This window comes from Vitis vinifera, chromosome 2, assembly GCF_030704535.1.
Source record: "Vitis vinifera cultivar Pinot Noir 40024 chromosome 2, ASM3070453v1".
NCBI classification, from domain to species: domain Eukaryota; kingdom Viridiplantae; phylum Streptophyta; class Magnoliopsida; order Vitales; family Vitaceae; genus Vitis; species Vitis vinifera.
Window position 1 is genome coordinate 1,072,823 of NC_081806.1, and position 24,584 is coordinate 1,097,406.

Sequence of the window (24,584 nt, forward strand, 5' to 3'; positions counted from 1 at the left end):
GGTAGTGGTCAACCTAATCAATCTGCCCAAATGGCAGCCCTACTACCCCACAATATGAATATTATGTTGCAGCATTGGATGATGTGCACGATTTACTGAGCTTTTTAACCATGTGGACACATATCCCAAATTTGCTTTAAAATGAGAAAGGTGCGATGGATTCTTGGTGAAACTATAGAAACCGTCAGAGAACTTGTGATAAACGGAATGATTACATTTAATGGTAAAACCATAACCGAAATTGAAGCAAATTTGCAAATTTGCTTAATACCCTAATCACCAATTATTTCCATCTTATTTGAACTATACCAATTATAATTTCTTTTTACAAATCTATATTCCATTTTTACCTTCGCCATTTTCATTTATTTTGTCATTTCCATATCAACCAAAAGTTAATAACACGGTCCTACTTTCCCGCTACAAATACCAGCCATATCTCCCCTGCCTTTCAAATCTACAATGGCAACGATCGGGAAGCCGGAATCAGAGGCGGCAGCCTTCGTCGACGGGAAGGGAACTGACGCCCCCGGAGTGAAATTGCCGGAATCTGACCCCTCCGCCGCCGAATCAGTGAATCAGACACCCAAATCTGGCACAGATATTTCGACGTTACCAGTGCTCACTCGTCCGCCGATCAACCGTCGCTCTCCGCTTCAAGCCCGAGGGCCCGAGATCCGGCGACCGTGAGATCGCGTACGTCAACCACATGACCAGTCCGATGAGGACCCATCCTCTTTATTAGTTTGTGTTCTCACTCAAGAGCTTGTAAATCATTTTTTCTTATACAATAAATAGAAACCTTTTACAGGCTTAAAGAGTCTCTTTTTCATACATCTCTTCATGGTTACAAACAAACAAACAAACAGATTCGAAAACTATGATAGAATTTGATTGAGAGACCATTCCATGCTTTTCTCCTATACTTGAAGAACTGACAAACCGTATCTTTTCACCTATACTTGAAGAACTGACAAACCTTTTATTAGATACGGAACAGAGTAGAAAAATCATATGAAACTGGAACATGAACCAGTTTGGCCGGGACTGGTTAGTTCAGAGCATGGCCAGGGGCTTACGCCAACGGCAGCTCCACTTACATCAGAGCACTTCCAAGGAGCAGTTCCTGGTTTGATTTTACCATGAAGGTTGATTTTAGAAAGGCAGATTCCGGTGAAAGGGGAGTTCTTCAGGCCTATTATTGAACCCGGCTGCAGGACGTCGAGGCCCCAAACATCCCTTATCACCACACCCTTGACAACTGGGAGGGCATTTGGGTTGAAGTTGTCATCAGGGTGGTCGCCAACGTCTCCTGCGATTTTTATCCCCGTTCGAGCCTTTTCCATGTATACATTGGACACTGTGATATTTCTTATGACCCCTCCCCTGCCAATGTTGGTCTTCAGATGAATGCCGACACCCATGTTGTAAAGGTTTATGTGCTCAGCAAAGACATTCTGCACGCCACCGGAGGTTTCACTCCCAACTGCTATTCCAGCAAATGGGGATGATCCTGTTATCCTCCGGATGGTGATGCCGGAGCTAGGGCGTCCATAAGCAATTCCATACTCATCCCACCCACTTTTCACAGCTACAAGGTCATCCCCAGTAGAAATGTAGGAGTCCTCTATGCAGACATTGGAGCTTGAATCTGCATCAATCAACATATATGGAGTCAAACTTCATAATCGTCGAATTCCCACCGAAACCAGAGGCAAATGTGGTTGTCATGGGACGGAATTGGAGTAACAGAACCCAATCATTATAGGACTGGATTAGGGCTGGTTTGCTCCATCCTTTTTTTATTTTTTATATCTTTTCCCCTCAAATGAAGAAATAAATAGGAAACAAAAATCCCATAGCTAGGCTCCATGCAGTTGACAAGACCCTACTTGGGATGCCTAGCTGCTGTAGGCAACTACAAAATGATCCAAAGAACCAAGCCCATACCCTGGATCGAATGGGTCAATAGCAAATTCTTTTAGTTCCTTGTGGATTTTTCATGTAATAAATGCAACCTAAATCATCCCCGTTTACTTTCCTAATGCCTGAATTATTCTGATGTTCTTTTCTTTTGTAAACATCTATCCCTCTATTTTCATATTCATTTTATATTCTTTGTTAAACTGTTCCCAATGTTTCTTTCTGATAAGCCTCAAGACGATTGGTCTCAGGTTGAATAAATTGCAAATTTTAAATTAGTGACTGGGGTTGAAAGTGCTGATCTATGTGATTTGCGGTGCATCTAAATGCCTATGCAAGAAGTGGCAAATCTAAATGGTAAGTGCTGTGCGAATAAATGTGAACACATATAATGACAAAAACTTGTTCACACAAATAATGACAAGCTCACACAGATAATGGCAAACAACTGACCAACACTAGAATTACAGAAGTGTATACCTGGATCAATACCATCCGTGTTGGGAGAGTCATGTGGAGCCAATATGGTGACAAATTGAACAACGACATTTCTGTAGATAAAAAAATAAGTATTAGATTTATTAGGCTGTATCAAGTGTACTCAAACTTCATAACTCATTATAACATGAATGCAATGCACAGTTGGCCCCATATTTGTAGGGTTCTGCACAAGCATAGTGTGCGAGAACCAAACACTTCATGATTACACCCAACCTTGGCCAATTCCACAGCTTTTCAAAAAGCCCCTTACAGCAGCATGGGTTAGAACTTTGTAAAACAAATAATTGCTTTTCAACAAGCAATATGCTTTATCAATATTCAAAATATTGAAAGCCATTCAACTTTTAGTAAAGAACTCATAATTTTACAGGGACTAATGGGCCTTTGGTTGATAAATCAATTGGTTGGATCACACATAATAAGGGTCCTCAATCAATTTAAAAGTTCATAGGCTCCCTGAAACTTTAATTATGAGAAATATATGTTCAAATGGAGGATATTTATACTGAGTCGATCTTTAAAATGTAACATCTATTAAGTTTAAAATCAATGTTCAACTATTACCTGCAATAAACAGGATGAATGTTCCAGAAGGGAGAGTCCCTAAAAATCACATTGGAAATAATAATGTTTCTGGAATTTATTAATTCAATGAGATTCGGCCTAGTGAATTGAAGGGTTCTCTGCCTCCACATGTTCCACCAGACTTCACCTTGGCCATCAATTGTCCCATTCTCACCTATGAAAGAACAATTGATCAGGTTAATAAAACTTTATTTGGCACAGAAATTGTTTATAATGTCACAGAACAGTACCAATACTCATCCCAACAGGTTCATGAAACCATGGGATTATAAATTGTGATTTTTCTTGAATCTAGAGCTTGTTTCTATTAATGGTTCCTACAGACGTTAAAATAATTTAGATCGCTTAATCTAGATAGAAGGCATTTACTCATATGTCTGAGGATCATCACAAATAATCAACAATTCCTTTTGTAGATACCCACCAGTGATTATCACATCATGAACACCATCTGCATGGATAAAGCTCATATACCTCCCTCCAGGCAGCTCCCTCCCTCTTCCATAAGATGGCAAGGGAGCAATTAAAGGCCAACTACCAGTATCCTGAAACATCAAGCAAGAAGGAAAGTTCAGACGATGTATGAATGAGATAAGGGCCAAAACCCAAGGACTATGTTGTTCTTATTTTGGCAAGATGCTCAGTATACTTATAAAATATGTAAAAGAAATTAGTGAAAGGCTCAAAATCAAAATCAAAGACATGAAACCTAAGAGCATGATAAAGAATCTGAATCTCTACAAATGGTGAAATTTTAAAAAGTGTGGTATTTGAAGAAATAATCTTTTATGTATCAGACTTTCTACTCTTTCCCCTGCATGGTCAACGTTCTGCACCCAAAATGGTTTCATTTTGTTATTCATAATAGGTTAAGGCACAAACCTATAATTTCAGGCCAAGTCATAACAGAAGCAAATTGGAGTTGTTAAAAGAGGGTAGAAATCCACACCATAGAATTATCATGGTTGTTACAAAAAATGCACTAACTCATTTTCATTGAATGTGAAATTCCCTTAAAGACGTACAATACCACATCCAGCCTATCAATTGTTAAAGGCAACGATACTAATGCTGGCAGACCAAAAGTCATGAGAACCAACAGATTGTGTAATCTATTAATAAACAAATTTGAACAATCAATGAGCTCTAGGTAATCCTAGATTTGTGAAATGCTTCTGGGACCATCGCCACAAGACTTTCCCACAAGCCCTTGGTTTTTAAAATTATATTGCATGCTACCAAATCTCTCAAAGAAGCATTTTGGAAACTTACCATTTCCATAACCTTAAGTTTAATAACTCAAAACAATACGATCTAGAAAATTTAGATTATTGAGTTCATCTATAAGATAAATTACCTTTACATTTTAGACAATTTGTGGTCCTAGTTCATAGCCACATTTGATGAGCAATTAGTTTTAACAATGCTCCAAATTGTATAAGAACAAGATGGGCTTGTCGTGTGGGCTCCAAGTACAGGACAAGCCTGTTCCATCAGACAGGGTGCATTATGCCCTCATAACTACAGACGCGGCATTATTTTCAGCCATAAAAATAGTGAGCTGGCCGTAATTTATGGTAATAATAATCATAGCAATTGTCTCCAATCCTAAATTTGTATTATATAAATTAAATATTTCCATTGATTTGAATTGCATATAACAGCAATTACTTTAGAACGGTATGGAGTTTAACATTCAATACAAGGGTCCCAACCATCCTCACTAAAGCCACAGGGGTACCTGCATCCACACACTTCATATGCATCGATATTATTCTAAGTTAATGTAAACATCAAGACCATGACATCACTGGCCACTATCTAGCTGTCCAAATATATCCAATTGCCGGTACTCCAATCCTTTGCACATGCAATGGTGCTACCAATTCAATCCAGAGGACCCACAGTATTTTTTCTTTGCTTTTTTTATTTTTTGGTGGGGAGCACAAGGACTAGTGATATTAACCCAATCTAACCAGGTCGTAATTAATAAACATCTCAAACAAGTTACAGAATAATTTAGTCAATGCACGGATTCCATCGCATCAAAGGTTTTCATGCTGATTATTCAACCAAAAAAAGTGCTTCTCACCCAATCAAAGCCTTCCCCACTAAATTTCTGGCTTTTCTGAGTTGGCATACTACATTTGCCATACTACATTGCATAAGTGATGAACTTAAAAGAAATCGGAGACCTAGTCCAAACCCATATCCAATTTATTGAATTTTAAAACCAAATTGGCAAATTCTCATAATTTGATTTTTTTATTTTTCTTCCAGCCATTTGGCCAAATTTCCCAAAAGTTCCTCAGGATTAAATGCAACATCAAACTGGCCAGCTTTTCCAAATTTCCCCAATAAACAATCCATTTGTTCTATCCAAATAAAGATTCCCAGCCAAATCTACATTTTTCCCATATGCTCAATCACTATGATAAAGCTTAACCTAACAAACACTGGATCGACATTTGGGAGAGAGTGCGTACCTGGGTGGCTCTGATAACAGCATCTTTAGACAAGTAGAGAGTCATATGACTGGTAAGATTAAAGCTCTCCGTTAAGTAGACCCCAGGAGGTATATAAAGCAGCGTGCCCCCTCTCCTCCTCAGATGCTCAATCCGATATATCGCCGCCCGAAACGCCTTCGTGTTCAGCGTCTTCCCATCACCGACACCTCCGAAATCTTTTATCGAGATCACATCGTTCCGGTGCCGCATCGGCACTATCCCGGAGCATGTCACATCTCCGGCCAGCACCAATCGGGTCAGAAACAGCGCAGTGGCCGCGAAACACAGGAAAATCCAGACCACAAACCGACACATTTTCACAACTTCAACTTCTCCGACCTCTATGAGCCTGAATAACTTCAGCAGCCAGTAAACACCAGTGAGAGAAGATAGCACAGCAGGAGCTGGTTGGGGAAACGCACTTTCTGGGAAAATCCGCAAAATGTTCCGGGGAAATCTGAGGAAAAAACCAGGAAGAAAATCCAACAAAATCTTTAATGGAAGAAAACGAGAAAATAATCCAAGAAATCTGAGAGTAATTTGGTAGTGATTGCATGAGGAAATGTACAAAGGAAAATGGTTGGAGACTTGCTTTAAGATTGAGAGAAATGAGGCAGATCTGAGTGTGAAGCCAAGGAGACAGCTCCAAATGAAAACTAATTAACAAATGGGACGATTCTAGTGAGAGAAAATCTCAAAAATTGAATGATTTCATTTCGGAGTGAAGACCATAAATTAGTGTGGAGAGCTTCTTTGCTTCGGGAGCTGTGAGAATTCTGGATGAGTGGTTTGTTAATAAAGTAGTTCGTGACGTGTCATTTCATGGGCAGTTTTGCCCGTTACTATTATTTTATTTTCCCCTTTTGACCTTCAAAGGGAAAAGTGCCCTTTCACAAACATTTTTTTAAAATAGAAAAAAAAATCAAATTTAATATATTAAAATAAAATTAATTATTACTACTATAAATAGATATTAATTATTTTCATTTTTATTTTCAAATAACATTCTTTTTCTTTATTTTTAAACTTAAATAAAAAACTAGAAATAATTCAAATTTTTGCATATATATTTAGTTATTTACCATATAAAAATTTAGATCTTTAAATTAACATAATATTTTCATTGTAACATTTTTATTGGAAATTATAAATGCTTCTAAAAAGAACCAATTCATCTTTAAATTTAAACTAAAAGAATACTTTAATAATGTTTTTTATCATCCATTAATTCTTTCAAGTAATTTTTAAAATTTTTAAAAAATTAATTAAATTTTTAATTTTTATAATGAAATATTATCACACATTAAAAAACGTTTATAATTCTTTTAAAATCCCCCTCAAATAACCCTTTTTAGGCTAATTGATTAAATTCATTCAAAGACATAAAGAGAACCTTATCATTATGGCCCATACAACATTGCATGGCTTTGTTATCTTGATTCGTATGAGGAGGTTGGAGATTTACATATATATAAAGGTTTCTATATTTTAAAGAAAATGATGCATATTGAAAACCAAAAAATTAAATAAAAAATAATAAGAATTTTAATATTTTAAAATAAAATTAGAAATTTGATTTAAAGTATGATTGATTTAAAATAATATCAATTCTATAACTTTGGAAAGGCCTAACGAATAACATCACTATTGGTTTTAACGCTACGGAGAGCTCATTCTAGAAAACATATGCAATTGTTCATAAAAGAATGAAAAATTTAATTGCATTTCAGTTTTATAATTACACACCAAATCCCTTTTTTTTTTTTTAAAAAAAAGGAAGAAGACAAAGGAGGACCCATTTCCATCCTATCATATCATGTGAAGTTTAAATGTTTAATGGGACTGCGGATCGAGTGGACCAAATTTATGGAATCAACTACGGGCCAACTCATAGTCATAGAAAGTTGGACCCCACTATTCTATGGTGGCTTCGGCACCACCGGATTTTTTTCCCTCTTCCTATTGTTTTACTATTGTTCTTTTTTTTTTTTAAAGTCATGAAAAATGATAAATTCCCCAATCCAAGGGTCTTTCCGGCCGACTCATTATTTTATTTAAAAAAATAAGGGATAAAAATACCTTTATTTTCTTCATCCCAACACGATGCACCTAAACACTCTAATCCCACTTCTCCTTTTTCTGTCTAAAAAAACAAAAAATTCTTTGACTTTTTTGTTCTTTTTATTCTCTTTTTCCTTACTATTTTAGTTGAAAAAAAAAAGAACTATAGGATTAAAATTTTGGGTGTACGGGGTTGGTATGAAAAAGAAAAAAATGAAAGCATTATTGATAGTGTGCAACGAATTTAGATGAGATGTTGAACACTCTTCTTTCAAGTTTTTCTGGTTTTGTTTTCATTTCCATTTTGATTTTTATATTTAAATGCTTGTCTCTGTCTTACAGCTTTTCATAAAGCTAAGGATAAGAGGTGGAGACTGAATTTCTTGGCTGATGTTAAAGCTGAAAGCCAAAACCACAGAGTCACAGACCTATGCGCCGTTCCACTTCTCCACGGTTTATTAGTTGGGTTCGAATCCACCACAGATCTGATGACGCATGATCCCCTGTCCGTCACTCCTCTCTTTTGAGAGGATTTGAAAAATATAAAGTATTTTTGCTTTCAAACTAAAAATTAACATGAAGTATTTTTCATAAATTGTTATATATATCTATAGTAAGAGTGAAAAAAAATTGTAGTAAAAATGTGGCAATATATAGTGAAAAATATTAGATAAAAAAAGAAAAAATAATAATAATTGTAATATTTTTTTAAAATTTTCATTAAACTAAAACTCACTCTTCTGGAAAAATCACTTTGAAATGTGTAAATTCCACAATGAGAGCCATTTAAGAAGCTCTCAAAAAAAAAAAACCATTTAATTATTTTCACTTTGACATGAAAAGAGCCTAACTTTCCCCATTAAAAAAATTAGAGGTGCCCAAGCAAATATCCCCAGAAAACGTAAAACTTGTCCAACTGATAAGAAAAGGCAAGAGCATTGATGTTATAAACATCATACAGAAAATAGAAACACAGAAATTTTTGTGGCTCAAAAGACTTCCATCTTTGATAAGGTAACAGTAAGTGTCCTATAGAATCTAGAAATGGCGACTAGATAAGGACATGTCACAATAGCTTGAACCTGAGAGTTCTACAATCTACGATACCTTTTCACTGTTACTAGGATGGTAACAGCCATTCTTGGATCCTCTTTATTGTGAGTATGTGATCCTGGGCAGCATCATTTTCTGGAGAAAATATTCAAAAACTAGTTATGGGCAAGCATGGATATTTACAAACAGAGATTAATACAAACCATGGTGGTTAAAACCCAAAGAATCCATAGGGGAAGATTAACCTAGTCTGTGTTTTTTTTCTTTTTTTTTTTTTTCATTTCAGAAACCTGTAGGATGTAAAAAGAGATTGATCATGTGCTACTATAGACACAGATGTCCGGGTAGCATTGAAAGGAAGAGAACAGGAAAACAGGCATAAACAAACTACAAAAGAAAATCTTCAGAGTACCAGTCTCTGTACTCAGCACCAGTCATAGTTGGACTCTGGTGTCCAATAAGCTTCAAATGTTCCTCAAATGCTTTGCCCACAGCAGCTCACAGCAATCAGATCGTTGATGCTAGGACCTTTTTGAGTGAAGGCACTTACATTCTGTCAATGGGTTCTGTCCGGTCCTGTATTGCCAATCGCTCTGACACATCAGCCAATGACTTCAGGTTGCACTTGATCAAGGCTTCTACGAAGTAGCATGTTTCATCCTTGGTGTTTCCATCGGGCACATCTACCACAAATGATTCGATCACTAGTGTCCCTGGTCTCCCATCTATAATCTCAGGATGGACAGTAACAATGGACGAGTAATTCTGCATATTTGAGAAAGAACAGTGAACAAGGTTGATGTAGGAATGGTGAGCAAGGTTGGAGTAATCTTAAGCTGGATGAGAAATTGCATCAGCACAATACATTTCCAAATCACATAGGGAGGGAAAACAGAATATTCTGCAGTGAATGCATCATATAGAAGCAAATAAATAAGATTTAAAAACCTCCATTCACCAGTGACCAAAGTGGCTCCAAATACAAAAGGCAAAGAAACAACTGAAAAATTATATCCATTTCAAAATGGAGCAATATGCCTAGCATTGGGGCACAAAGCATTACCAAGGCAGCATTGAAGATGCTCAGCAACGGTTTGAGAATATTAACACACCTCATGTTTGCATAAAGACACTTTTGGAACTTACCCATTACACCAACAATCAACCCAAAGCCTACAAGTTCCATTGACAACTCATTGCACGAAGTTGTTGCAAGTGAGGTGTAATTCGCCTTATTGAGCTAATGATGTCTTTCACGGTGAAGGGATTTTACTGACAACAATGAATGACTTTGGAATAGTGTCGGTCCCGGGAATTTTATTAGTCATGGAGCAATGACTCGCAGCACTGGACCATTCATCGAGCAATCTTTATCAGCATTTCATGGCCACAAATCACCACAAGATGATGGTGGGTCATCTACTACCATTCAGGTTTATTGATAGGGATATGGGCAACAATTTATGGTGTCAGGAAAACATTGATACAACCGATGTCATATGCAACAACAAAAACAACAAAAAATTTCAAGGGAATACGGATATTTAGAACACAAAAGTCACAAAATTAGGGAACACTTTCTATTATAAGCCTCGTTGCAAAGTTACGTTCAAGCGAGAAACAGAATTTGAGAGGAAACAGAATAAAAAACAACAAGCAAGAATCACAAAGGCATAAATATCAGTTCATACCTTTAGCCTGTGATCCCCGCCAACAATCCTCATGCCGAAGATATGCTCCTCGTCATCTAGAAGCTCCAATCTCTCAGTGCTAGTCGTTGCAGGAAGCCCCGACTTAACATTCACTTCCCTAACACTCCCAATCTCAAGGTCACCCTGAACAATGCATCTACTCACAAAAGGTTTGTATTTCTGTGGCTGATCAAAACTCCTCACCAAAGACCAAACCTGATGATTGCCCAAAAATAGAGGGAGAAAAAAAAAACCAATTCACTTCAGGTTCCACTAAATTTACATCCACAATGTAAAGGTGAACTCATTCATCTGCATCACATATAACTGTAACTTCTCAATCTACATATCCACAATTCGACTCCACCAAATTGAATTTATATATAAACGTCTCTACCACAACTTCAACCTATCATGTAGCTTCTGTTTGGTTGCTGAGAAATCGATTCCTTAAATCTTAGAACTTTCTACAACAAACACGAGTATTTGGACTAGTTAAAGTGAGCTTCAAATAGAAGCTGAAATCAAGAGTTTATAGTCTGTCGTCTTTCCTCGGATTTCTCAGCCACCAAAGAGAAACAAACACAAAAATAAACCTCCAGAAAACGAAATACAAATCGAAATTTCTCCACAATTACAGAAACCCAAACAGTCCACACAACTCTGCAGCACACAAGCCGGAGCAACATCCACAAATCACCTCCAAACAACATCCGGATCTGAATTGTTAAAAAAATAGAGAGACAAGCCACTTGAAAAAAAAAACTAAATAAAAAATAAAGACAAAAAGGAAAAATGCTTACCAGATGAACAGGAGCTTTGATGTGCTTGACGAGAGAGGAGCTGCACTGGTTGTCTCTGATCTCATGCCTGTGGTGTCTGCGGATGTACTCGTCCTCCATCTTGATGCATCCATAGCCGCTCATCATGGCAATCATCCCAGTCCTGCAGCTACCATAACCCTAAATCCGACGGCTGTGAGGAGTGGATGAATGAATGGAAGGATTTGGATTTGGATTTGGATTTGGATTTGGATTACGGATAGGGAGTGGTGGTGAGGTTGTCTGGTAGAAGCGGAGAGAACATGGTCAGAAGCGTCCAAAAGGCACCGCCATTGGAAGCTCCAATAGCGAAAGGTCCAGAGACACTCTCTCTCTTCATCATCATCATCATCTCATTTTATTGCTATCTTTTTTTCTCTTTTTTTCCCCTTTTTTTGGGTGGGTTAGGGGTTGTAATTAATTCTTTTTCGGGTAAGCTGAAACGGCGTCGTTTTGATGGTGACCATTTAGCGATTTTGCCTCCTCGGGTTGGCTAGAGGCATCAATGCGGGTTGAGAAAACGGCTGGCTGGTTAGTTGGTGAGTTCGTTAATAACAAACGATTTGGGTAGTGTTGATGAGCATTTCCCCTTTTGTTTTGTTCATGTTTTTGGTAAACAAAAAGGTTGTTTCATTTTGTTTTTGATGTTTGTTAAGAACAAACCATTTCGTGGAAATTTGGGAACAAAATTGAAATGATGTCTGAGTTGTATTGGGAATATATTTTTAAAAATGAATGTTAAAAAAAAAAACGACTTTTAAAACCAATTTTAAATTATCCATATTTTCAATTATGGGTTGTGCCATTCTAAAAAAAATACCTAACATTGTTTTCGTAACAAATTCTAGAAAAAAATACTTTACATAAGAAATTTGATAAATTCTTTTTAATTTTATAAAATTGTTTTCAAAAACAATTTTCAAACAAAGTCATTGCATTTGCTCCCAATTTTATAATTTTTATTGGAGTTTTTTTTTTTTAATTATATTTATGGATTTTAAATTAAACATTATTATGATTAAGATCCGTAAGAAAGATGATGTTCTCCGGTCTCTAATTTTAGAAATGAGGCTATAAAATGTATATAAAATAGCAAAATTCTAAAATTATTTTTTACAAAAAGTTATTTGATTAAAATAATCATTGAAAACCCAAATTTTAAAATTTAACCCTTCATCCTATTTTGATCTCATAGTTTTTTTTTTTTTAATTATATTTATGGATTTTAAATAAAACATTATTATGATTAAGATCCGTACCAAATATGATGTTTTTCTATCTCTAATTTTAGAAATGAGGCTATAAAATGTACATAAAATAGCAAAATTCTAAAATTATTTTTTACAAAAAGTTATTTGATTAAAATAATCATTGAAAACCCAAATTTTAAAATTTAACCCTTCATCCTATTTTGATCTCAGAGTTTTTTTTTTTTTGTTTTTATATTTATGGATTTTAAATAAAACATTATTATGATTAAGACCCGTACGAAAGATGATGTTCTCCTATCTCTAATTTTAGAAATGAGACTATAAAATGTACATAAAATAACAAATTTCTAAAACTATTTTTTACAAAAAGTTATTTGATTAAAATAATCATTAAAAACCCAAATTTTAAAATTTAACCCTTCATCCTATTTTGATCTCATTTGGACAAAAACACCCTCGTTATTTTCTTTTATAAATAATCTTCTTTTTAAATATTACATATAAATATTTGAAATGATAAAAGACATTTATATAAAAAATAAATTGTTTTTTAATTAATAAATGTTAGATTCACAAATTGAGGAACGATTTAGTTTATTTTAATCAATTAATTTAATATAATATACAAAGGCATTGTACCCTCAAAGAACATGTTAACAAAAATATAATAATAATATTGCTTATAATCCTAGTTGATTTTTAGTTTATACCTCTAATGAAATGTTGAATAAAACTTTGATGTGATTGCGCATGTACATATAGTATATTTTTTTTGTATTCGAATAGTATTAGAACTAGTCCTCTCTTCGATCTTAATACAAGAGTTTGTTTTGGTGATAATATTGCAAATTGGACAAATGATCTTAATACACTTATTCACAATATAAAAAAATTTAAATTATTTTTTGACTTTTTAAATTGTTTGTGAACATATTTTACAAAAAAAATATTTTAAAATACCTCATATTTATTTTTAAAAACAATCTATTCTCAAAGCAAATTTTCAAAAATGGTATTCAATAAATAAATTTATCAAATGTGTTTTTATTTAGAAATCTATTTAAAAAATTGTATTCAATATATATTTTTTTACTATATTTCTAATACCAGCAAGTGTCAAATCATCTCTATGACATCATATTCTATAAGAATTATGCTTCAAAAAAGTTATTTGGTCCTATTTAATATTTTTGTACTCAATAATTTAAATTAAATTATTTTTAAACCAATGTTAAAAATAATTATTTAATTTTTACTTTAAATATTAAAATTTATTTGATAAAACTAACTTAAATTTTTTTCAAAATCATGGAACAAATTTTTGTGCTCTTATTAATTTTAACCAAAATTTTTCATTGTTAATGTTAGTTGATATTTACTCTCATCAATATTTAAAAAAAAATATATTCGTTAAACATCTATATTTAAGCATTATATAATAAACTTATTTATTAAATATCTAAATTTAATGTATTATATTTACACATGATAACCATAGATTAATTTTAATTAATGTTTACTATGTCTATTTAAAAAGAATAAAAGTATTTTTTAAATATCAATATTTAAAGTATTATAGATATGTAAAATAATAACGAAATAATTATTGTAAAAAAAAAAATGTGAATGTGGAATCATTGTAAAATAATTTATTAAATATAAACAAAACACATAAGAAAGATTTAAGATTTAAAATAAATTAAATATTTTGATTGAATATTTAAAATTATTTTATACTTTTAAATTGTAATATTACTTATTTTACCGAATATATTTAATTCATTAAATGACTTAAAATAAGGTATTAAGTTATTAATTTAATTTTTTTAATATTATCTAAATTATTTAATTATTTATAAAGTTTTTGGTTAATGTTTAAAAAAATTTATACTCGAAATTATCATTTTAATTTTTCTCATATCGATACTGTATCACTTTTAACTTGAACCTTCAATGTCATGAGAGAATTTTAGGTAAAAAATTTTAATTAAAAATAAAAAAATAGATCTTATAACAAAATAATTCTTAAATCAGTGCTTTTCAACGATGCAAACATCCATGTGACCTGATTTTTTTCTTTAATCATAAAATCGTAATTTACAATTTTGAGTTTAGAAAAAAAAATCATTGGAAATATTTCACCAATTATGATTTTTTAACTTTAATTTTAAAGTAATAGTTAGCAACTACAGTTTTGAGTTTATATTTAATGGTCAAAACTATAGTTATTAATTATATTTTTAAATTTAAACTCGAAACCTAATTGATGATTACGATTTTAAAATTAGGTTCAAAATTACTATCGGTGATTAATCAAAATTTAGAGTATTGGTCTGGGAATTATTTTATTCGGAGATAGCTTGTGGATTTTCTTAAATGAATTATTTTTGCTTTAAACCCCATGTGGGGCCCACTTTAATTTTGGGCCCAAAAACATGTGGCCTACCAACGAAATTGAGGCCCAGTCCGCCAAACTCTCCCGCCTAAAGCCCATTAACTCGCTCCATCTTCCATCTTTTCCCGCCATTTCGAAGTTTCTCTGTCCCCGACTCATCCTCCGCCTTCACCCGGATCTGTGACCTGAGAAAACGATACGACGTTGTATGCAGCTCTGTCCATTTCTCTAAGACTAGATTTCATTCGCTTCCTTTCTTTCTCTCCATTTATCATCGCTTTAGGGTTTAGGGTTTTGTCTTTAGCACTCTCTACTGTGATTTCTCTCAACTCGACAACTGCACAATTGATACAGTTCTTTTCAATCTTTGTTATTCTTCTGTTTCAATTGCTTGAATTTTAATGTTACAGTACTCAAGATGACCATGGAAGAAGTTGACAGTGGGAGAGATGCCATGGAGATCGATGGCTGTGAACCCGAAGGCCAAGAAAAGATGAGAGAAAATGCCGTTCCCGATGGATTCAACGCTAATTATCTCAAAGTCTACTATGGTATACGTCTGTATGATTCGGGTTTTGTTTGGGTTGTTGTTAGGGGTTCTTCAAGTTTAAATGTTCTATGATTTTGTTCAAAATTTTTGGGATTGCTTGCTAGAACAAATGGGTTTCAGGTTCTGTTGGTTCTTCATTTGAGAAACTCTTTTTCTCTATCTAATTTGTGAGGGAAATCAGATTTCTTTGATAAAATAACATAATTCTGAGTGATTTGAGAAAATGGCTTATAGTGTTGTTGGCAACACGTACGAACGAAATCAGGAAGTTTTTTGTGATGGTCATGAATTTAATATTTCTTTACATTAAATAAAAGCCCTTATTACTTCTATCTCATAGGTGTATCTAGCAAGAAGGGATTTTAACATTTCTTTTAATCTAAGGGGAAGATTTTGTTTATGACAGGAAAGCTTTTTCCACACTCGGATTTGTTTAAGTGGATGTCTTATGGAAATGGTAATTCTAGCATTCTGATGAACTGGGCCATTCGCTCTCTGTCTCATATATATCATACTTTCTTGCTTACCTTGTCTCTTGACTGCTTGTCTGTAGATGGGAAGCATCCTGCCTGCGATCAGTCCTACATTGGCCGAAGAGAATTTTCTTTCACATTGGCTGATGACATTTACTTGCGGTTCCAGTCTTTCAACAGCGTCCACGAAATGGAAAATTCCATCAAAGAAAAATGCCCATTCAAAATAGATATTGGGCCCGTGTATAGTGTGGATGTAAGATTTCATATAAGTTTCGAAACTCATGTGTTTTTAATTCTCTCCCAAGACTCAATACTTTGGTGACTCCACAAGTAATATGTACCAACTATCATGTCTCTCATCCAAAAATTTTAAAAATTAAATAGAAAAATACAAAATAAAAAATATCATGCTGCTCTTTCATTTCTTACATAGTGCAGACCATGATGCAATCGGGTGATTCGATCATGCATGATATTGGAATTATTACTGACTTATGTTGTTCTTAAGCACACCAAATTCATGAATTAATTACTTAGGTTTCTCAGTTTTCTTTCTTGTTGAATTATGATTTTCCTAATACCTGTCTGCATAATAACTCTTTCCATGTTTGTTATCATCTACACTGCAGCCTACTAAGAGGCATGCATATGCACAATCCGGTGACAATGTTTTTACTCCAGTTGAGAGGGAGCTAGTTTTTGATATTGTAAGCAAACCATATTCTGAGCAGAGTGAACAATTGCACTTTACTTAAGTTTAACGACTTATTGGCTATTTGGTGTGTTTTGACTTTTAATTTTCTGCAGGATATAACAGATTATGATGATGTTAGATATTGCTGCTCCGGTGCTGATGTTTGCTTGGACTGCTGGCCTCTAATGACAGTAGCTATTAAAGTGATTGATACTGCCCTCAGAGGTAGAGTATATATGTGTATGCATTCAACTGAGTATAACGTGTTTGGTGTTCTTGTCTTAAACATTTCATGAATCCCTTTTGTTGCAGATGATTTTGGGTTTAATCACATTCTTTGGGTGTATAGTGGTCGACGTGGTGTCCATTGCTGGGTTTGTGATGGAAGAGCAAGAAGGTTATGATTAAATAATTGGACATATAACTTTTTTTTCCTTGGTTTCTTATCTGTATGACATTTAAAGATTTGGATCATGCTTCCATCATTTCCAGGTTGTCCAATGAACAGAGGGCTGCTATTGCTGATTATTTCCGGGTCTACAAGGTTGAATATCACTTTTTATGAAATATTCTAGGAAAATTTTCCAGTTTTTTCATGGCATTGAGTTTAATGGAAGCTGCTGATTCTGTATTTTTCCCAGGGCAATGAAAATAGTCAGAAAAAGGTTTCTTTAGTAGGTCCTGCTCTCCACCCTTTCCTTGCGTAAGTGTTGGTATTTATTATGCCCCCAACCCAACACCCAGAAAGGAAAATATTTCCTGTACTAAGACAATTCAAGCTCTGCAGGCGTTCATATACTGAAGTTTTGAAGGATTTCTTTGAGGAGAAGTTACTCCCTGGTCAAAAGTTATTTTCAACTGAAGAGAGATATGAGAAGATCCTAAAAATAATTCCTGATGAATGTATGAAATATGAATTTTATGAATCATTTTTCTTTCTTTTTAAAAAGTACACATAGCTCTTTGTCAATTCCTGCAATGATAAATTTTGTTTATCAAATAACTACACAAGTTATAATTTTGCAGCTATTACTTCTGAGCTTCGGGGAAAGTGGCAGGAGAACAGGCGGTCCTCCATTTCAAAAGAAGATATTAATGCCATTCGTTGGGAGCAACTAAAACATATGCTGCAATCTGGAAAGCAGAAGGTAGAAAATAATCTGTGCAACATTAACCTCCTATTCATGATATAGAAAACTGAAAACTTTGTTTTGAAAACCTATCCAAGCACATCTGGCATGATGAATAGAAGAAAACTGAGATATTTGAGGCACTTATTTCCCCTAAGGCATCCACAAGGGGTTGGATCCCTACAATTTCAATTGTTTGGACTAAGACATTGCCCACCCCATAAACGGCCTATTGTGCTGCTTTCAACATCATTATCTCTTGAACGAGGTGCCCTACCCCATGAGTCTATTGGTTCGCTATTCATACATTTAAATGCTTGATTCACTCTCCATCAATGCTGAAGCATTTTAGTTTTGTAAGACTACTTAGTGTATTTGTACAAATTTACAAGCATGTTTCAGCTTAATATATTGGACTGTCATATTCAACGAAAGTATGAGATTTCTCCTGGGACAAGAGTGTTAAGAAAAGGTATTTAATATTGGAGACTGCATTTGAACGTTTTGAACTAAAGTTACATTTTTCCCTGTCCATGTCTCAGGCACAAGGTCTTCGCAGGTGTGTTGAAGAGATTGTGTTCTCTTATACCTACCCTAGGCTTGATATGGAGGTTTGTACAATTTCTGCCCTTCTCAACAAATTTTTTCTTACCACTTGAGTACATTGTCCTTGGGGTAATCAATCGGTCCAGAGTCCAGACAATGGATACAATATTCTTTGGGACTCAAGTACAACATTCTGCATCTGGATTTTGTGCACTAACTCACACTGACCTTTCTGTTTGTGCTTCAGGTTTCAAAACACATGAACCATTTGCTAAAGGCACCATTTTGTGTGCACCCAAAAACAGGTTAGGGTCCAGAATATTTGTTACTTATGAAATATGAATATACATGATGTGGGAAAATCTGTTATTGGGAAGTTTTTCTGTTTAGCATAACGCTTGAAAATATTAAGGATTGAATTTTATTAAATATCTGATAGGTATCTAATGGAGAATTATTATTGAATTTCAAGAACAAGAGTCCCAACTGGTCCTCAAATCCCTACCAGATCCACTATATTTCCCTCCTCTGTAATTCCCCCTCCTTTCCTATTTAAACCTTCCCCTCAGCCCGTATCCAACTGTGACCTAACCTCCACTAAAGCTGTTACAACTAACTGCCAGGTGACAGTATATTCCTCTTCCCTTTTCTATTATACACATAACGTATAGGAGGCCTATCAATATCATTGTTGGAAGTTAATGTGTACCTTATGAAACCTTGAATATTTTCTGTTTTCAACAATCTGTTATGGTTTTGAGCCATCTAGAGCTCCTTGTAGTTACTATTGTATTATGTTACTGGGGAGTAATTTCATTCCATATTTCCAGGTCGTGTGTGTGTTCCTATTGACCCTAAAAGTTGTGAGGAATTTGATCCTACCAGTGTACCAACCCTTTCCAAGGTAAGCATGTGTTTGACTGATGTTTATCTTTCACAGATTTACATTCTTATCCATCTGCCTTTTATTATTCTGGCATGCATGTTGGCTAAGACTATTCTGTCACCATGCTGCCTTGTAGACAGTCCTAATGAAATAATTTTACCATTTCTTTTCCAAATGTTTAATAAAATATACTGGTTTTCAGAGTATATCTCCGTATAGTACTTATTTATTAACCTTTTCTTCTGCAAGAGGAAGAAGACAATGATCTATAAATATACATATACTTGGCTGCAGGATGATGTCACGGTTCCTTTTGTTGACATAATCTTCTGTTGCCCATGAGTTTCTATCTGATTTTTTTTTTAAATCTGCAGCTTTTGGAAGAACTTAACATGGGAGGTTTTAGAGCAGATGCAGATGATGGTATGCTAATAGTATTATAACCTACTGTATTTTCTGTTTCCCTTGATAAACCATTGTTATGTTAACGTACTGGATGAGTCCAAAATCCATTTGAGGGTGTCTTTAGAGTGATGCAAAGCCAGGCCTACTCTTCATCTGGGATTTTTTAATTCAGTATGGCAACATAAAATTTTAAAAAATCTGTGGACGGTTAAATATTGTATTTGATTGTCCCAAATTTAATTTTGGGAAATGCTGGAAGGCCCTGTTTGGTGCATCTTCAAAATCATGACTGTTTTTCCAGTCTTTAACTGATGTTGTGCTAACTTATGTGGTTTACCCGCTGGCAGAATGGGAGAGAACCTCACTTGGAAAATCAGTCAAGTTTTTCAGATTATCATTCTTGCAGCCTTTACTGAAGTCCTGCAAGGTATATTGAATCCTATTTCAATTGGGATCTTTTAATTCTTGTGCTTATTTTTTATTTTTTTATTTTGAAGCTATAAAATTGCGTTTTCCAGAACTACCTTGGCATGCCATTGATTGTAACAATTTAACTTTAGGTTGTTGATTAGAGGCCCACAGGCTTTACTATTATATTACGTCGGATTTTATTTTGAAGCCTATTTTCAAGTTAATGACCGGCCACCTACACCTCAATGGCTCTTATTCAAACAAAATTACCCTTGGAAATCAATTTAGAAAAATCCTCTCTGCTATAGCGTTCCCTACGCCAGAAGCTTGGTATCTTATTTCTCCAAAATAAAGGGAGATTTTCTTCCTTCAATTATTTAAGTCTGGTGGGATGCCCTTTTCAGAGAGAGACTCGTGTCTCTATCATGTCTTCACGTCTTGAAAAGCCTTGCATAGTCATACACTCTTTTCCTTGTTTGCATTTTTCAATCAAACAAAGTAGTCTTACAGAATAAGAAAATAGTAGCTTAGGCGTCTGATTGGTAACTGTTTTTCAAAATTCTATTCCAATTTGGAAAAATACATTCGACAAATTTCAGATTTATTTATTTATTTTTTTTTGGGGGGGGGGGGGGGGGGGGTGGTGAGATAACTGGTTCTGAAAACATGGCGATTTTGTAGAATAGGCCGGGAACATTGCATTAGATATAAGATCAAAATGCCTTACAAAGAACAAACTGAGAAAACTGTTTTTCAGAATTGAGAAAACAACCGAGAACAAAGAAATATATATGATACTGAACTTCACAATCCCTGAATATTGCAGGAGGAGATTGAAAGTGCTTACAACGCCAAGCTTCAGCTCTCAAAGAATTCTCTGAGTTGGTAGTGCTTTCCCTGTTTATTTCATTACCCTCCATTTCTGTTCAGAGAAGACCTCTCAGCAGTAGACTAGGACCTTTCACCTGATGCAGGAAGTGCAAAGCTAATGATCATTAGACACTTGGTTGTTATTATGACGTGAAATGTCTTGCAAAATTCTGTCCAATTATGAAGGAATTTTAACAATTATGTATCCACAAAACAAAGCGAATCTGTGTTCAATTAATTTAAATTGGTCCATTTTTCCTCACACATCTGAAGTAGATAGAAGAAACATTCAGGTGGCCCGTATCATAACCCTTAAGATAATATTTACATTGGGAGGAAATGGAAATGAATTCTAAGCCCTCACTCTATGGAGTATGCTGTGGGGTCAGTATTCAATTTTAGGCCTCTTATATCTATTTGGTTTATAAGCCCATTTTGCAAATGGAGCCACTTCCATCATGTAGAGTCAATATTGGGCAACTGCTAGGCACATCTGAATAGGGAAATCTGCCTGTCTTTTCTGATACATGAAAGGACACAAGCTCGTCTCACTCGATCAATCAACACAAGGCAAACAGTGAGTCATTCCAAAAAGGTCACAAAACAAACTAAGCATCGGGCAAAAGAAAAACCCCCAGAAAACTCATACAATCACCTAGTAAATAACATACTTCTACTACATAAATTGATACTCCAAAATCAAACACACAAAGGACAAGAAAGCAAATTTACTACTACATCATAGTCAAAACTACCATTTACATTCACGATTGAGGTTGAGAGAAGAAAATGATGTTTCTTAATTAGCAAGGACTTCCCAGATCAACTCAGGGTCATACGACGGCAGCCTCGCCAGAGCGCAACCTTCCGACTCTGTTTCCCCCGCCCCCAGGGCCCCCACTAACATCGGGCCGTCCGCGGAGAGAGAGGCCCGCGAGTTGTCACCTTTCCAGAACTCATCTTCAGAAACGCTTGGTGACAGCATTTCGCTACCCCAACTGTGGGTGTCGCCACCAACTAGTGGCGATGCTGTTATCGATGATGATGAAGGAGATGAATCCACTTTCACCGCCTTCTCACCGCCGCCACCACCGCCAGTGCTTTCACCACCACCACCTTCACCACCGGTACTAGTGCTCTTCCTTTTGGTAGTCTTATGGGCTCTCTCCCTTTTCACTTTCTGGCAAATGGCCTGAATTTTGGCATCGACGGAGCTCTTCAAAGCGTTCAATCTGGCGCAGTCTCCGAATCCGAGCTTGCTCGCGTCCCTCAGGTTGGGGAAATTCAAGCGCGCGTATTCGCCTCGGAGCTTGTAGGCTGCGCGGTCGTAGGCATAAGCTGCAGCCTCGGCAGTGTCGAAAGTGCCCAACCACACTCGCATTCTGTTCTGAGGGAGTCTAATCTCAGCCACCCACTTCCCCCAATGCCTCTGCCTCACTCCCCTGTACAGCTTCTTCTTACATGGATTCAGAAATTGAGAATGATGAAGTGAGCTCGTCAATGAATTGCTTGTAATTCTCCCACTCGCTCTGCTTTCTTCGCTGAATTTCTGAAGAAGATCTCTCTGCCGGAGATACACAGAAGATCCCAGTGGCTCCAGAACTGGGTTGGTGACGGAGGTTGATGGCGGACAGTGGGAGAAAATCGAATCCAAGGTGTTGGAGCCACTTGTCAATAGGAGCTGTGATAGTGAGGATCTGATGTCCACACCATGTTGGAACGAGAATTGGAGATTGTTTTCTTGCATTTTCTCCATGGTTCTAGGAATTTTCTCGGAAAAAAAAGCAGAGTGCACGTAAAATAATGTGCAGGAAACAGGGTACTCTAAAACTGGCCCCTTTTTCCGCTCCAAATGGGAAAAACAAGTAGTAGGAACTAATCAAAATGGTCCAATCTACCACAAAACTTTTCCAGAAACCAAAAAGAGAAATGGGTTTAGGAAAATTTCAAAACGAAAAACCTCAAAAAATCAGACACCAGAAGCTCAGTGATCCTTACAAATACTCGGACCAGTGAACAAATGAAGGGGAAACTGACTTCAAAGATGAGAATTTCTGGGTCAAGAAGGTGAGAAATGAAATCATGAAAGGAAAAGAGGTGACAGTAGCAGAAATATAATCATCCCCTTTGAGAGATTTCTGGGATTTATATTGAAGACGCTGAGTTTGGTGTCAGTTCTGGTGCATTTATAGCTGCAGAGCAGTAAATCATTTTCCCTTAAGACCCCCAATTTCCCTAAGTTCACATTTTCCACACTCCTCTCCCCTCCCTTTCTGCCCATTTTACAGTTGGGTCACCCCCCCAATTTGACTTTCCTCTCCACTTTCTAACTATTAAGCATTTTTTTATAGAAATATTCCAAAAAAGAAAATATGAAATTAAAAATAAATCCTATATAACAGGGTTCCTAAGATTTTGTGTTGAAAATTTGACTCCGTGTGGTCCCTACGCTATCCGTACCATTATAAAGGTTAATAGCTTTTACAATTAATGGTTGAGAGTCAGTCAGCCTCTTTTTCTTCTTTAAAAACACCAGTGTCTTAATTTCAAAGCCCACGCGTCTCTCTCTCATCATGCTTGGCTCATCGCGGGCATGATTTCCCTTCATTGCGTTTCCTCCGTGGCAGGAGAAATTTGTTCTCATCCTCTTCATTCTATATATATAAATTTTTAGTTCAATTATTGAATGGGCTGAACTAGACTAGGAAAGATTTCATATTTCGACATTTCAAATATGTTTTACTAGATTCAAGAAAGATTTGAGATTTAATTTTAAAATTATATTCAATTAAAAAAATATAATGAGATTTATTTTCTGACATTTTTAGAGTTTGACTTTAAAATTCGTAGGTTCAGGACAAGTTGATGGTCGTCACTATTCGACCCACTCTATTGATATCCATGTTACTACTGGGACTACTTGCTAAAAAATTTGGATTTTATTTTGAAACAATCTCTCTCTTTTTAAATAAAAAAATAAAAGAAATTAGAATTGGAAAATAGGTTTAAACCTTGATATTAAAGTTGACTATTGATGTTTAAAGTTGAGCATTTATTTATGACTGGGACGAGATTGACCTTGTGGGTTACCGCCGGATTTCTTGAAGGCTAGTCGGTAATGAGAAGGAGGTTTATCTGCATGGTTGACCTTCCCTCACATTAGAGAATTTTGTTGGTTGGTTTCATAAATTCATGAATTTTGACATTGTCAAGCTTTACTCAACTTAAAGTCAATTTTAAGGTCAATATTTTGCTAATACCGACTTTATTAACCTCTTTTATTATGAATGTTCAAATCCGTAGTTGGAGTTTATACGAATATTGAGAAAAAAATCAATGTTGTTGCGACTGCGAGCTTCTTGAGTCTCCTCTCCTTGTGCAAGCTTCCTCAGTCTTTTTTTCTAAAAAAAATGGGTTTGTCCTGAGATAATTCGAGCAAGGATGGCTAGAAAGGTACAAATGGTATCATAATTTTTTAATTATTTATTTTTCTTATAATTAAAAAACTATCTAATTATTTTTAAATTCAAATAATTTTATTTATTTATTTAGAAGGTATTTGTTAAACCTTAATATATATTTCTTAATAATTTAAGTTGACTTTAAATTAAATTATATTTAAATTATTAATTTATAATTTATTACTTAAATTTTATTTTAAGTATTAAGATTATTTCATAAAATTAATTTAAATTATCAAATTAATGTATTTATCCTCATAAATTATAATTAGGATCAAGAAGTTTTGTATTAATGAAGTTTATAGAGTAGTAAAATAAATCTGAAAGTAATTAAGGTAAACAAGATAAAAGGTAAAAATGAAAATACAAATTTAATAATAAATTAATTATTTTTATTTATTATTTAA

The 24,584-nt window shown here is 34.9% G+C and overlaps 4 protein-coding genes across 8 annotated transcripts; 1 reads left to right on the top strand and 3 right to left on the bottom strand.

The window, feature by feature from the left end:
* Positions 1-766: 766 nt before the first annotated feature.
* LOC100250089 (probable polygalacturonase) lies at positions 767-6,305 on the bottom strand. 2 transcript variants are annotated; one of them, XR_787296.3, is made up of 7 exons: positions 6,109-6,305; positions 5,496-5,973; positions 3,434-3,554; positions 2,989-3,163; positions 2,404-2,474; positions 957-1,651; positions 767-920 (listed from the first exon to the last, which is right to left on the bottom strand). XR_787296.3 is itself a non-coding variant. In XM_010660824.3 (6 exons), exons 2-6 carry the CDS (start codon positions 5,829-5,831, stop codon positions 1,011-1,013), a joined length of 1,344 nt encoding a protein of 447 aa, XP_010659126.1. In that variant the 5' UTR covers positions 5,832-5,973; positions 6,109-6,296; the 3' UTR covers positions 767-1,010. The 2 variants fall into 2 exon arrangements, 1 of the variants encoding a protein (XP_010659126.1); XM_010660824.3 differs by having other exon boundaries at positions 767-1,651; positions 6,109-6,296.
* Positions 6,306-8,494: 2,189 nt separating this feature from the next.
* On the bottom strand, positions 8,495-11,765 carry LOC100852686 (abscisic acid receptor PYL8). Of its 2 annotated transcripts, XR_009467560.1 has the most exons (4): positions 11,125-11,527; positions 10,322-10,537; positions 9,043-9,395; positions 8,495-8,765 (listed from the first exon to the last, which is right to left on the bottom strand). XR_009467560.1 is itself a non-coding variant. In XM_010660832.3 (3 exons), exons 1-3 carry the CDS (start codon positions 11,257-11,259, stop codon positions 9,177-9,179), a joined length of 570 nt encoding a protein of 189 aa, XP_010659134.1. In that variant the 5' UTR covers positions 11,260-11,765; the 3' UTR covers positions 8,809-9,176. The 2 variants fall into 2 exon arrangements, 1 of the variants encoding a protein (XP_010659134.1); XM_010660832.3 differs by lacking the exon at positions 8,495-8,765 and having other exon boundaries at positions 8,809-9,395; positions 11,125-11,765.
* A 3,080-nt stretch (positions 11,766-14,845) lies between these two features.
* Positions 14,846-20,978, top strand: LOC100260326 (uncharacterized). 3 transcript variants are annotated; one of them, XM_002270559.4, is made up of 17 exons: positions 14,846-14,954; positions 15,159-15,299; positions 15,705-15,755; positions 15,852-16,027; positions 16,404-16,481; positions 16,582-16,693; positions 16,781-16,865; positions 16,961-17,012; positions 17,110-17,171; positions 17,256-17,371; positions 17,495-17,616; positions 18,141-18,209; positions 18,392-18,449; positions 18,975-19,048; positions 19,405-19,453; positions 19,783-19,862; positions 20,673-20,978. In XM_002270559.4, exons 2-17 carry the CDS (start codon positions 15,167-15,169, stop codon positions 20,733-20,735), a joined length of 1,380 nt encoding a protein of 459 aa, XP_002270595.3. In that variant the 5' UTR covers positions 14,846-14,954; positions 15,159-15,166; the 3' UTR covers positions 20,736-20,978. The 3 variants fall into 3 exon arrangements, with proteins under 3 accessions (XP_002270595.3, XP_059598404.1, XP_019079968.1); XM_019224423.2 differs by having other exon boundaries at positions 14,880-14,951; XM_059742421.1 differs by lacking the exon at positions 15,705-15,755.
* A 298-nt stretch (positions 20,979-21,276) lies between these two features.
* On the bottom strand, positions 21,277-22,912 carry LOC100265543 (ethylene-responsive transcription factor ERF061). Its single transcript, XM_002270525.5, has one exon. The coding sequence runs from the start codon at positions 22,470-22,472 to the stop codon at positions 21,516-21,518; it is 957 nt and encodes a 318-aa protein (XP_002270561.2). The 5' UTR covers positions 22,473-22,912; the 3' UTR covers positions 21,277-21,515.
* Between the last annotated feature and the right edge of the window lie 1,672 nt (positions 22,913-24,584).

What these genes read in the sequence shown, in the direction of transcription:
- LOC100265543 (XM_002270525.5), bottom strand. Translation starts at nt 22,472, where the DNA reads ATGGAGAAAATGCAAGAAAACAATCTCCAATTCTCGTTCCAACATGGT.
- LOC100250089 (XM_010660824.3), bottom strand. Translation starts at nt 5,831, where the DNA reads ATGTGTCGGTTTGTGGTCTGGATTTTCCTGTGTTTCGCGGCCACTGCG. An exon ending in CTGTTATCAGAGCCACCCAG is followed by an intron (nt 3,555 to 5,495) that starts GTACGCACTCTC and finishes TTGATGTTTCAG; the next exon opens with GATACTGGTAGTTGGCCTTT. An exon ending in CACGGATGGTATTGATCCAG is followed by an intron (nt 1,652 to 2,403) that starts GTATACACTTCT and finishes TGATTGATGCAG; the next exon opens with ATTCAAGCTCCAATGTCTGC.
- LOC100852686 (XM_010660832.3), bottom strand. Translation starts at nt 11,259, where the DNA reads ATGATTGCCATGATGAGCGGCTATGGATGCATCAAGATGGAGGACGAG. An exon ending in TCAAAGCTCCTGTTCATCTG is followed by an intron (nt 10,538 to 11,124) that starts GTAAGCATTTTT and finishes GGCAATCATCAG; the next exon opens with GTTTGGTCTTTGGTGAGGAG. An exon ending in GCGGGGATCACAGGCTAAAG is followed by an intron (nt 9,396 to 10,321) that starts GTATGAACTGAT and finishes TCAAATATGCAG; the next exon opens with AATTACTCGTCCATTGTTAC.
- LOC100260326 (XM_002270559.4), top strand. Translation starts at nt 15,167, where the DNA reads ATGACCATGGAAGAAGTTGACAGTGGGAGAGATGCCATGGAGATCGAT. An exon ending in GCTCTCCACCCTTTCCTTGC is followed by an intron (nt 17,172 to 17,255) that starts GTAAGTGTTGGT and finishes CAAGCTCTGCAG; the next exon opens with GCGTTCATATACTGAAGTTT. An exon ending in ACCCTAGGCTTGATATGGAG is followed by an intron (nt 18,210 to 18,391) that starts GTTTGTACAATT and finishes TTTGTGCTTCAG; the next exon opens with GTTTCAAAACACATGAACCA.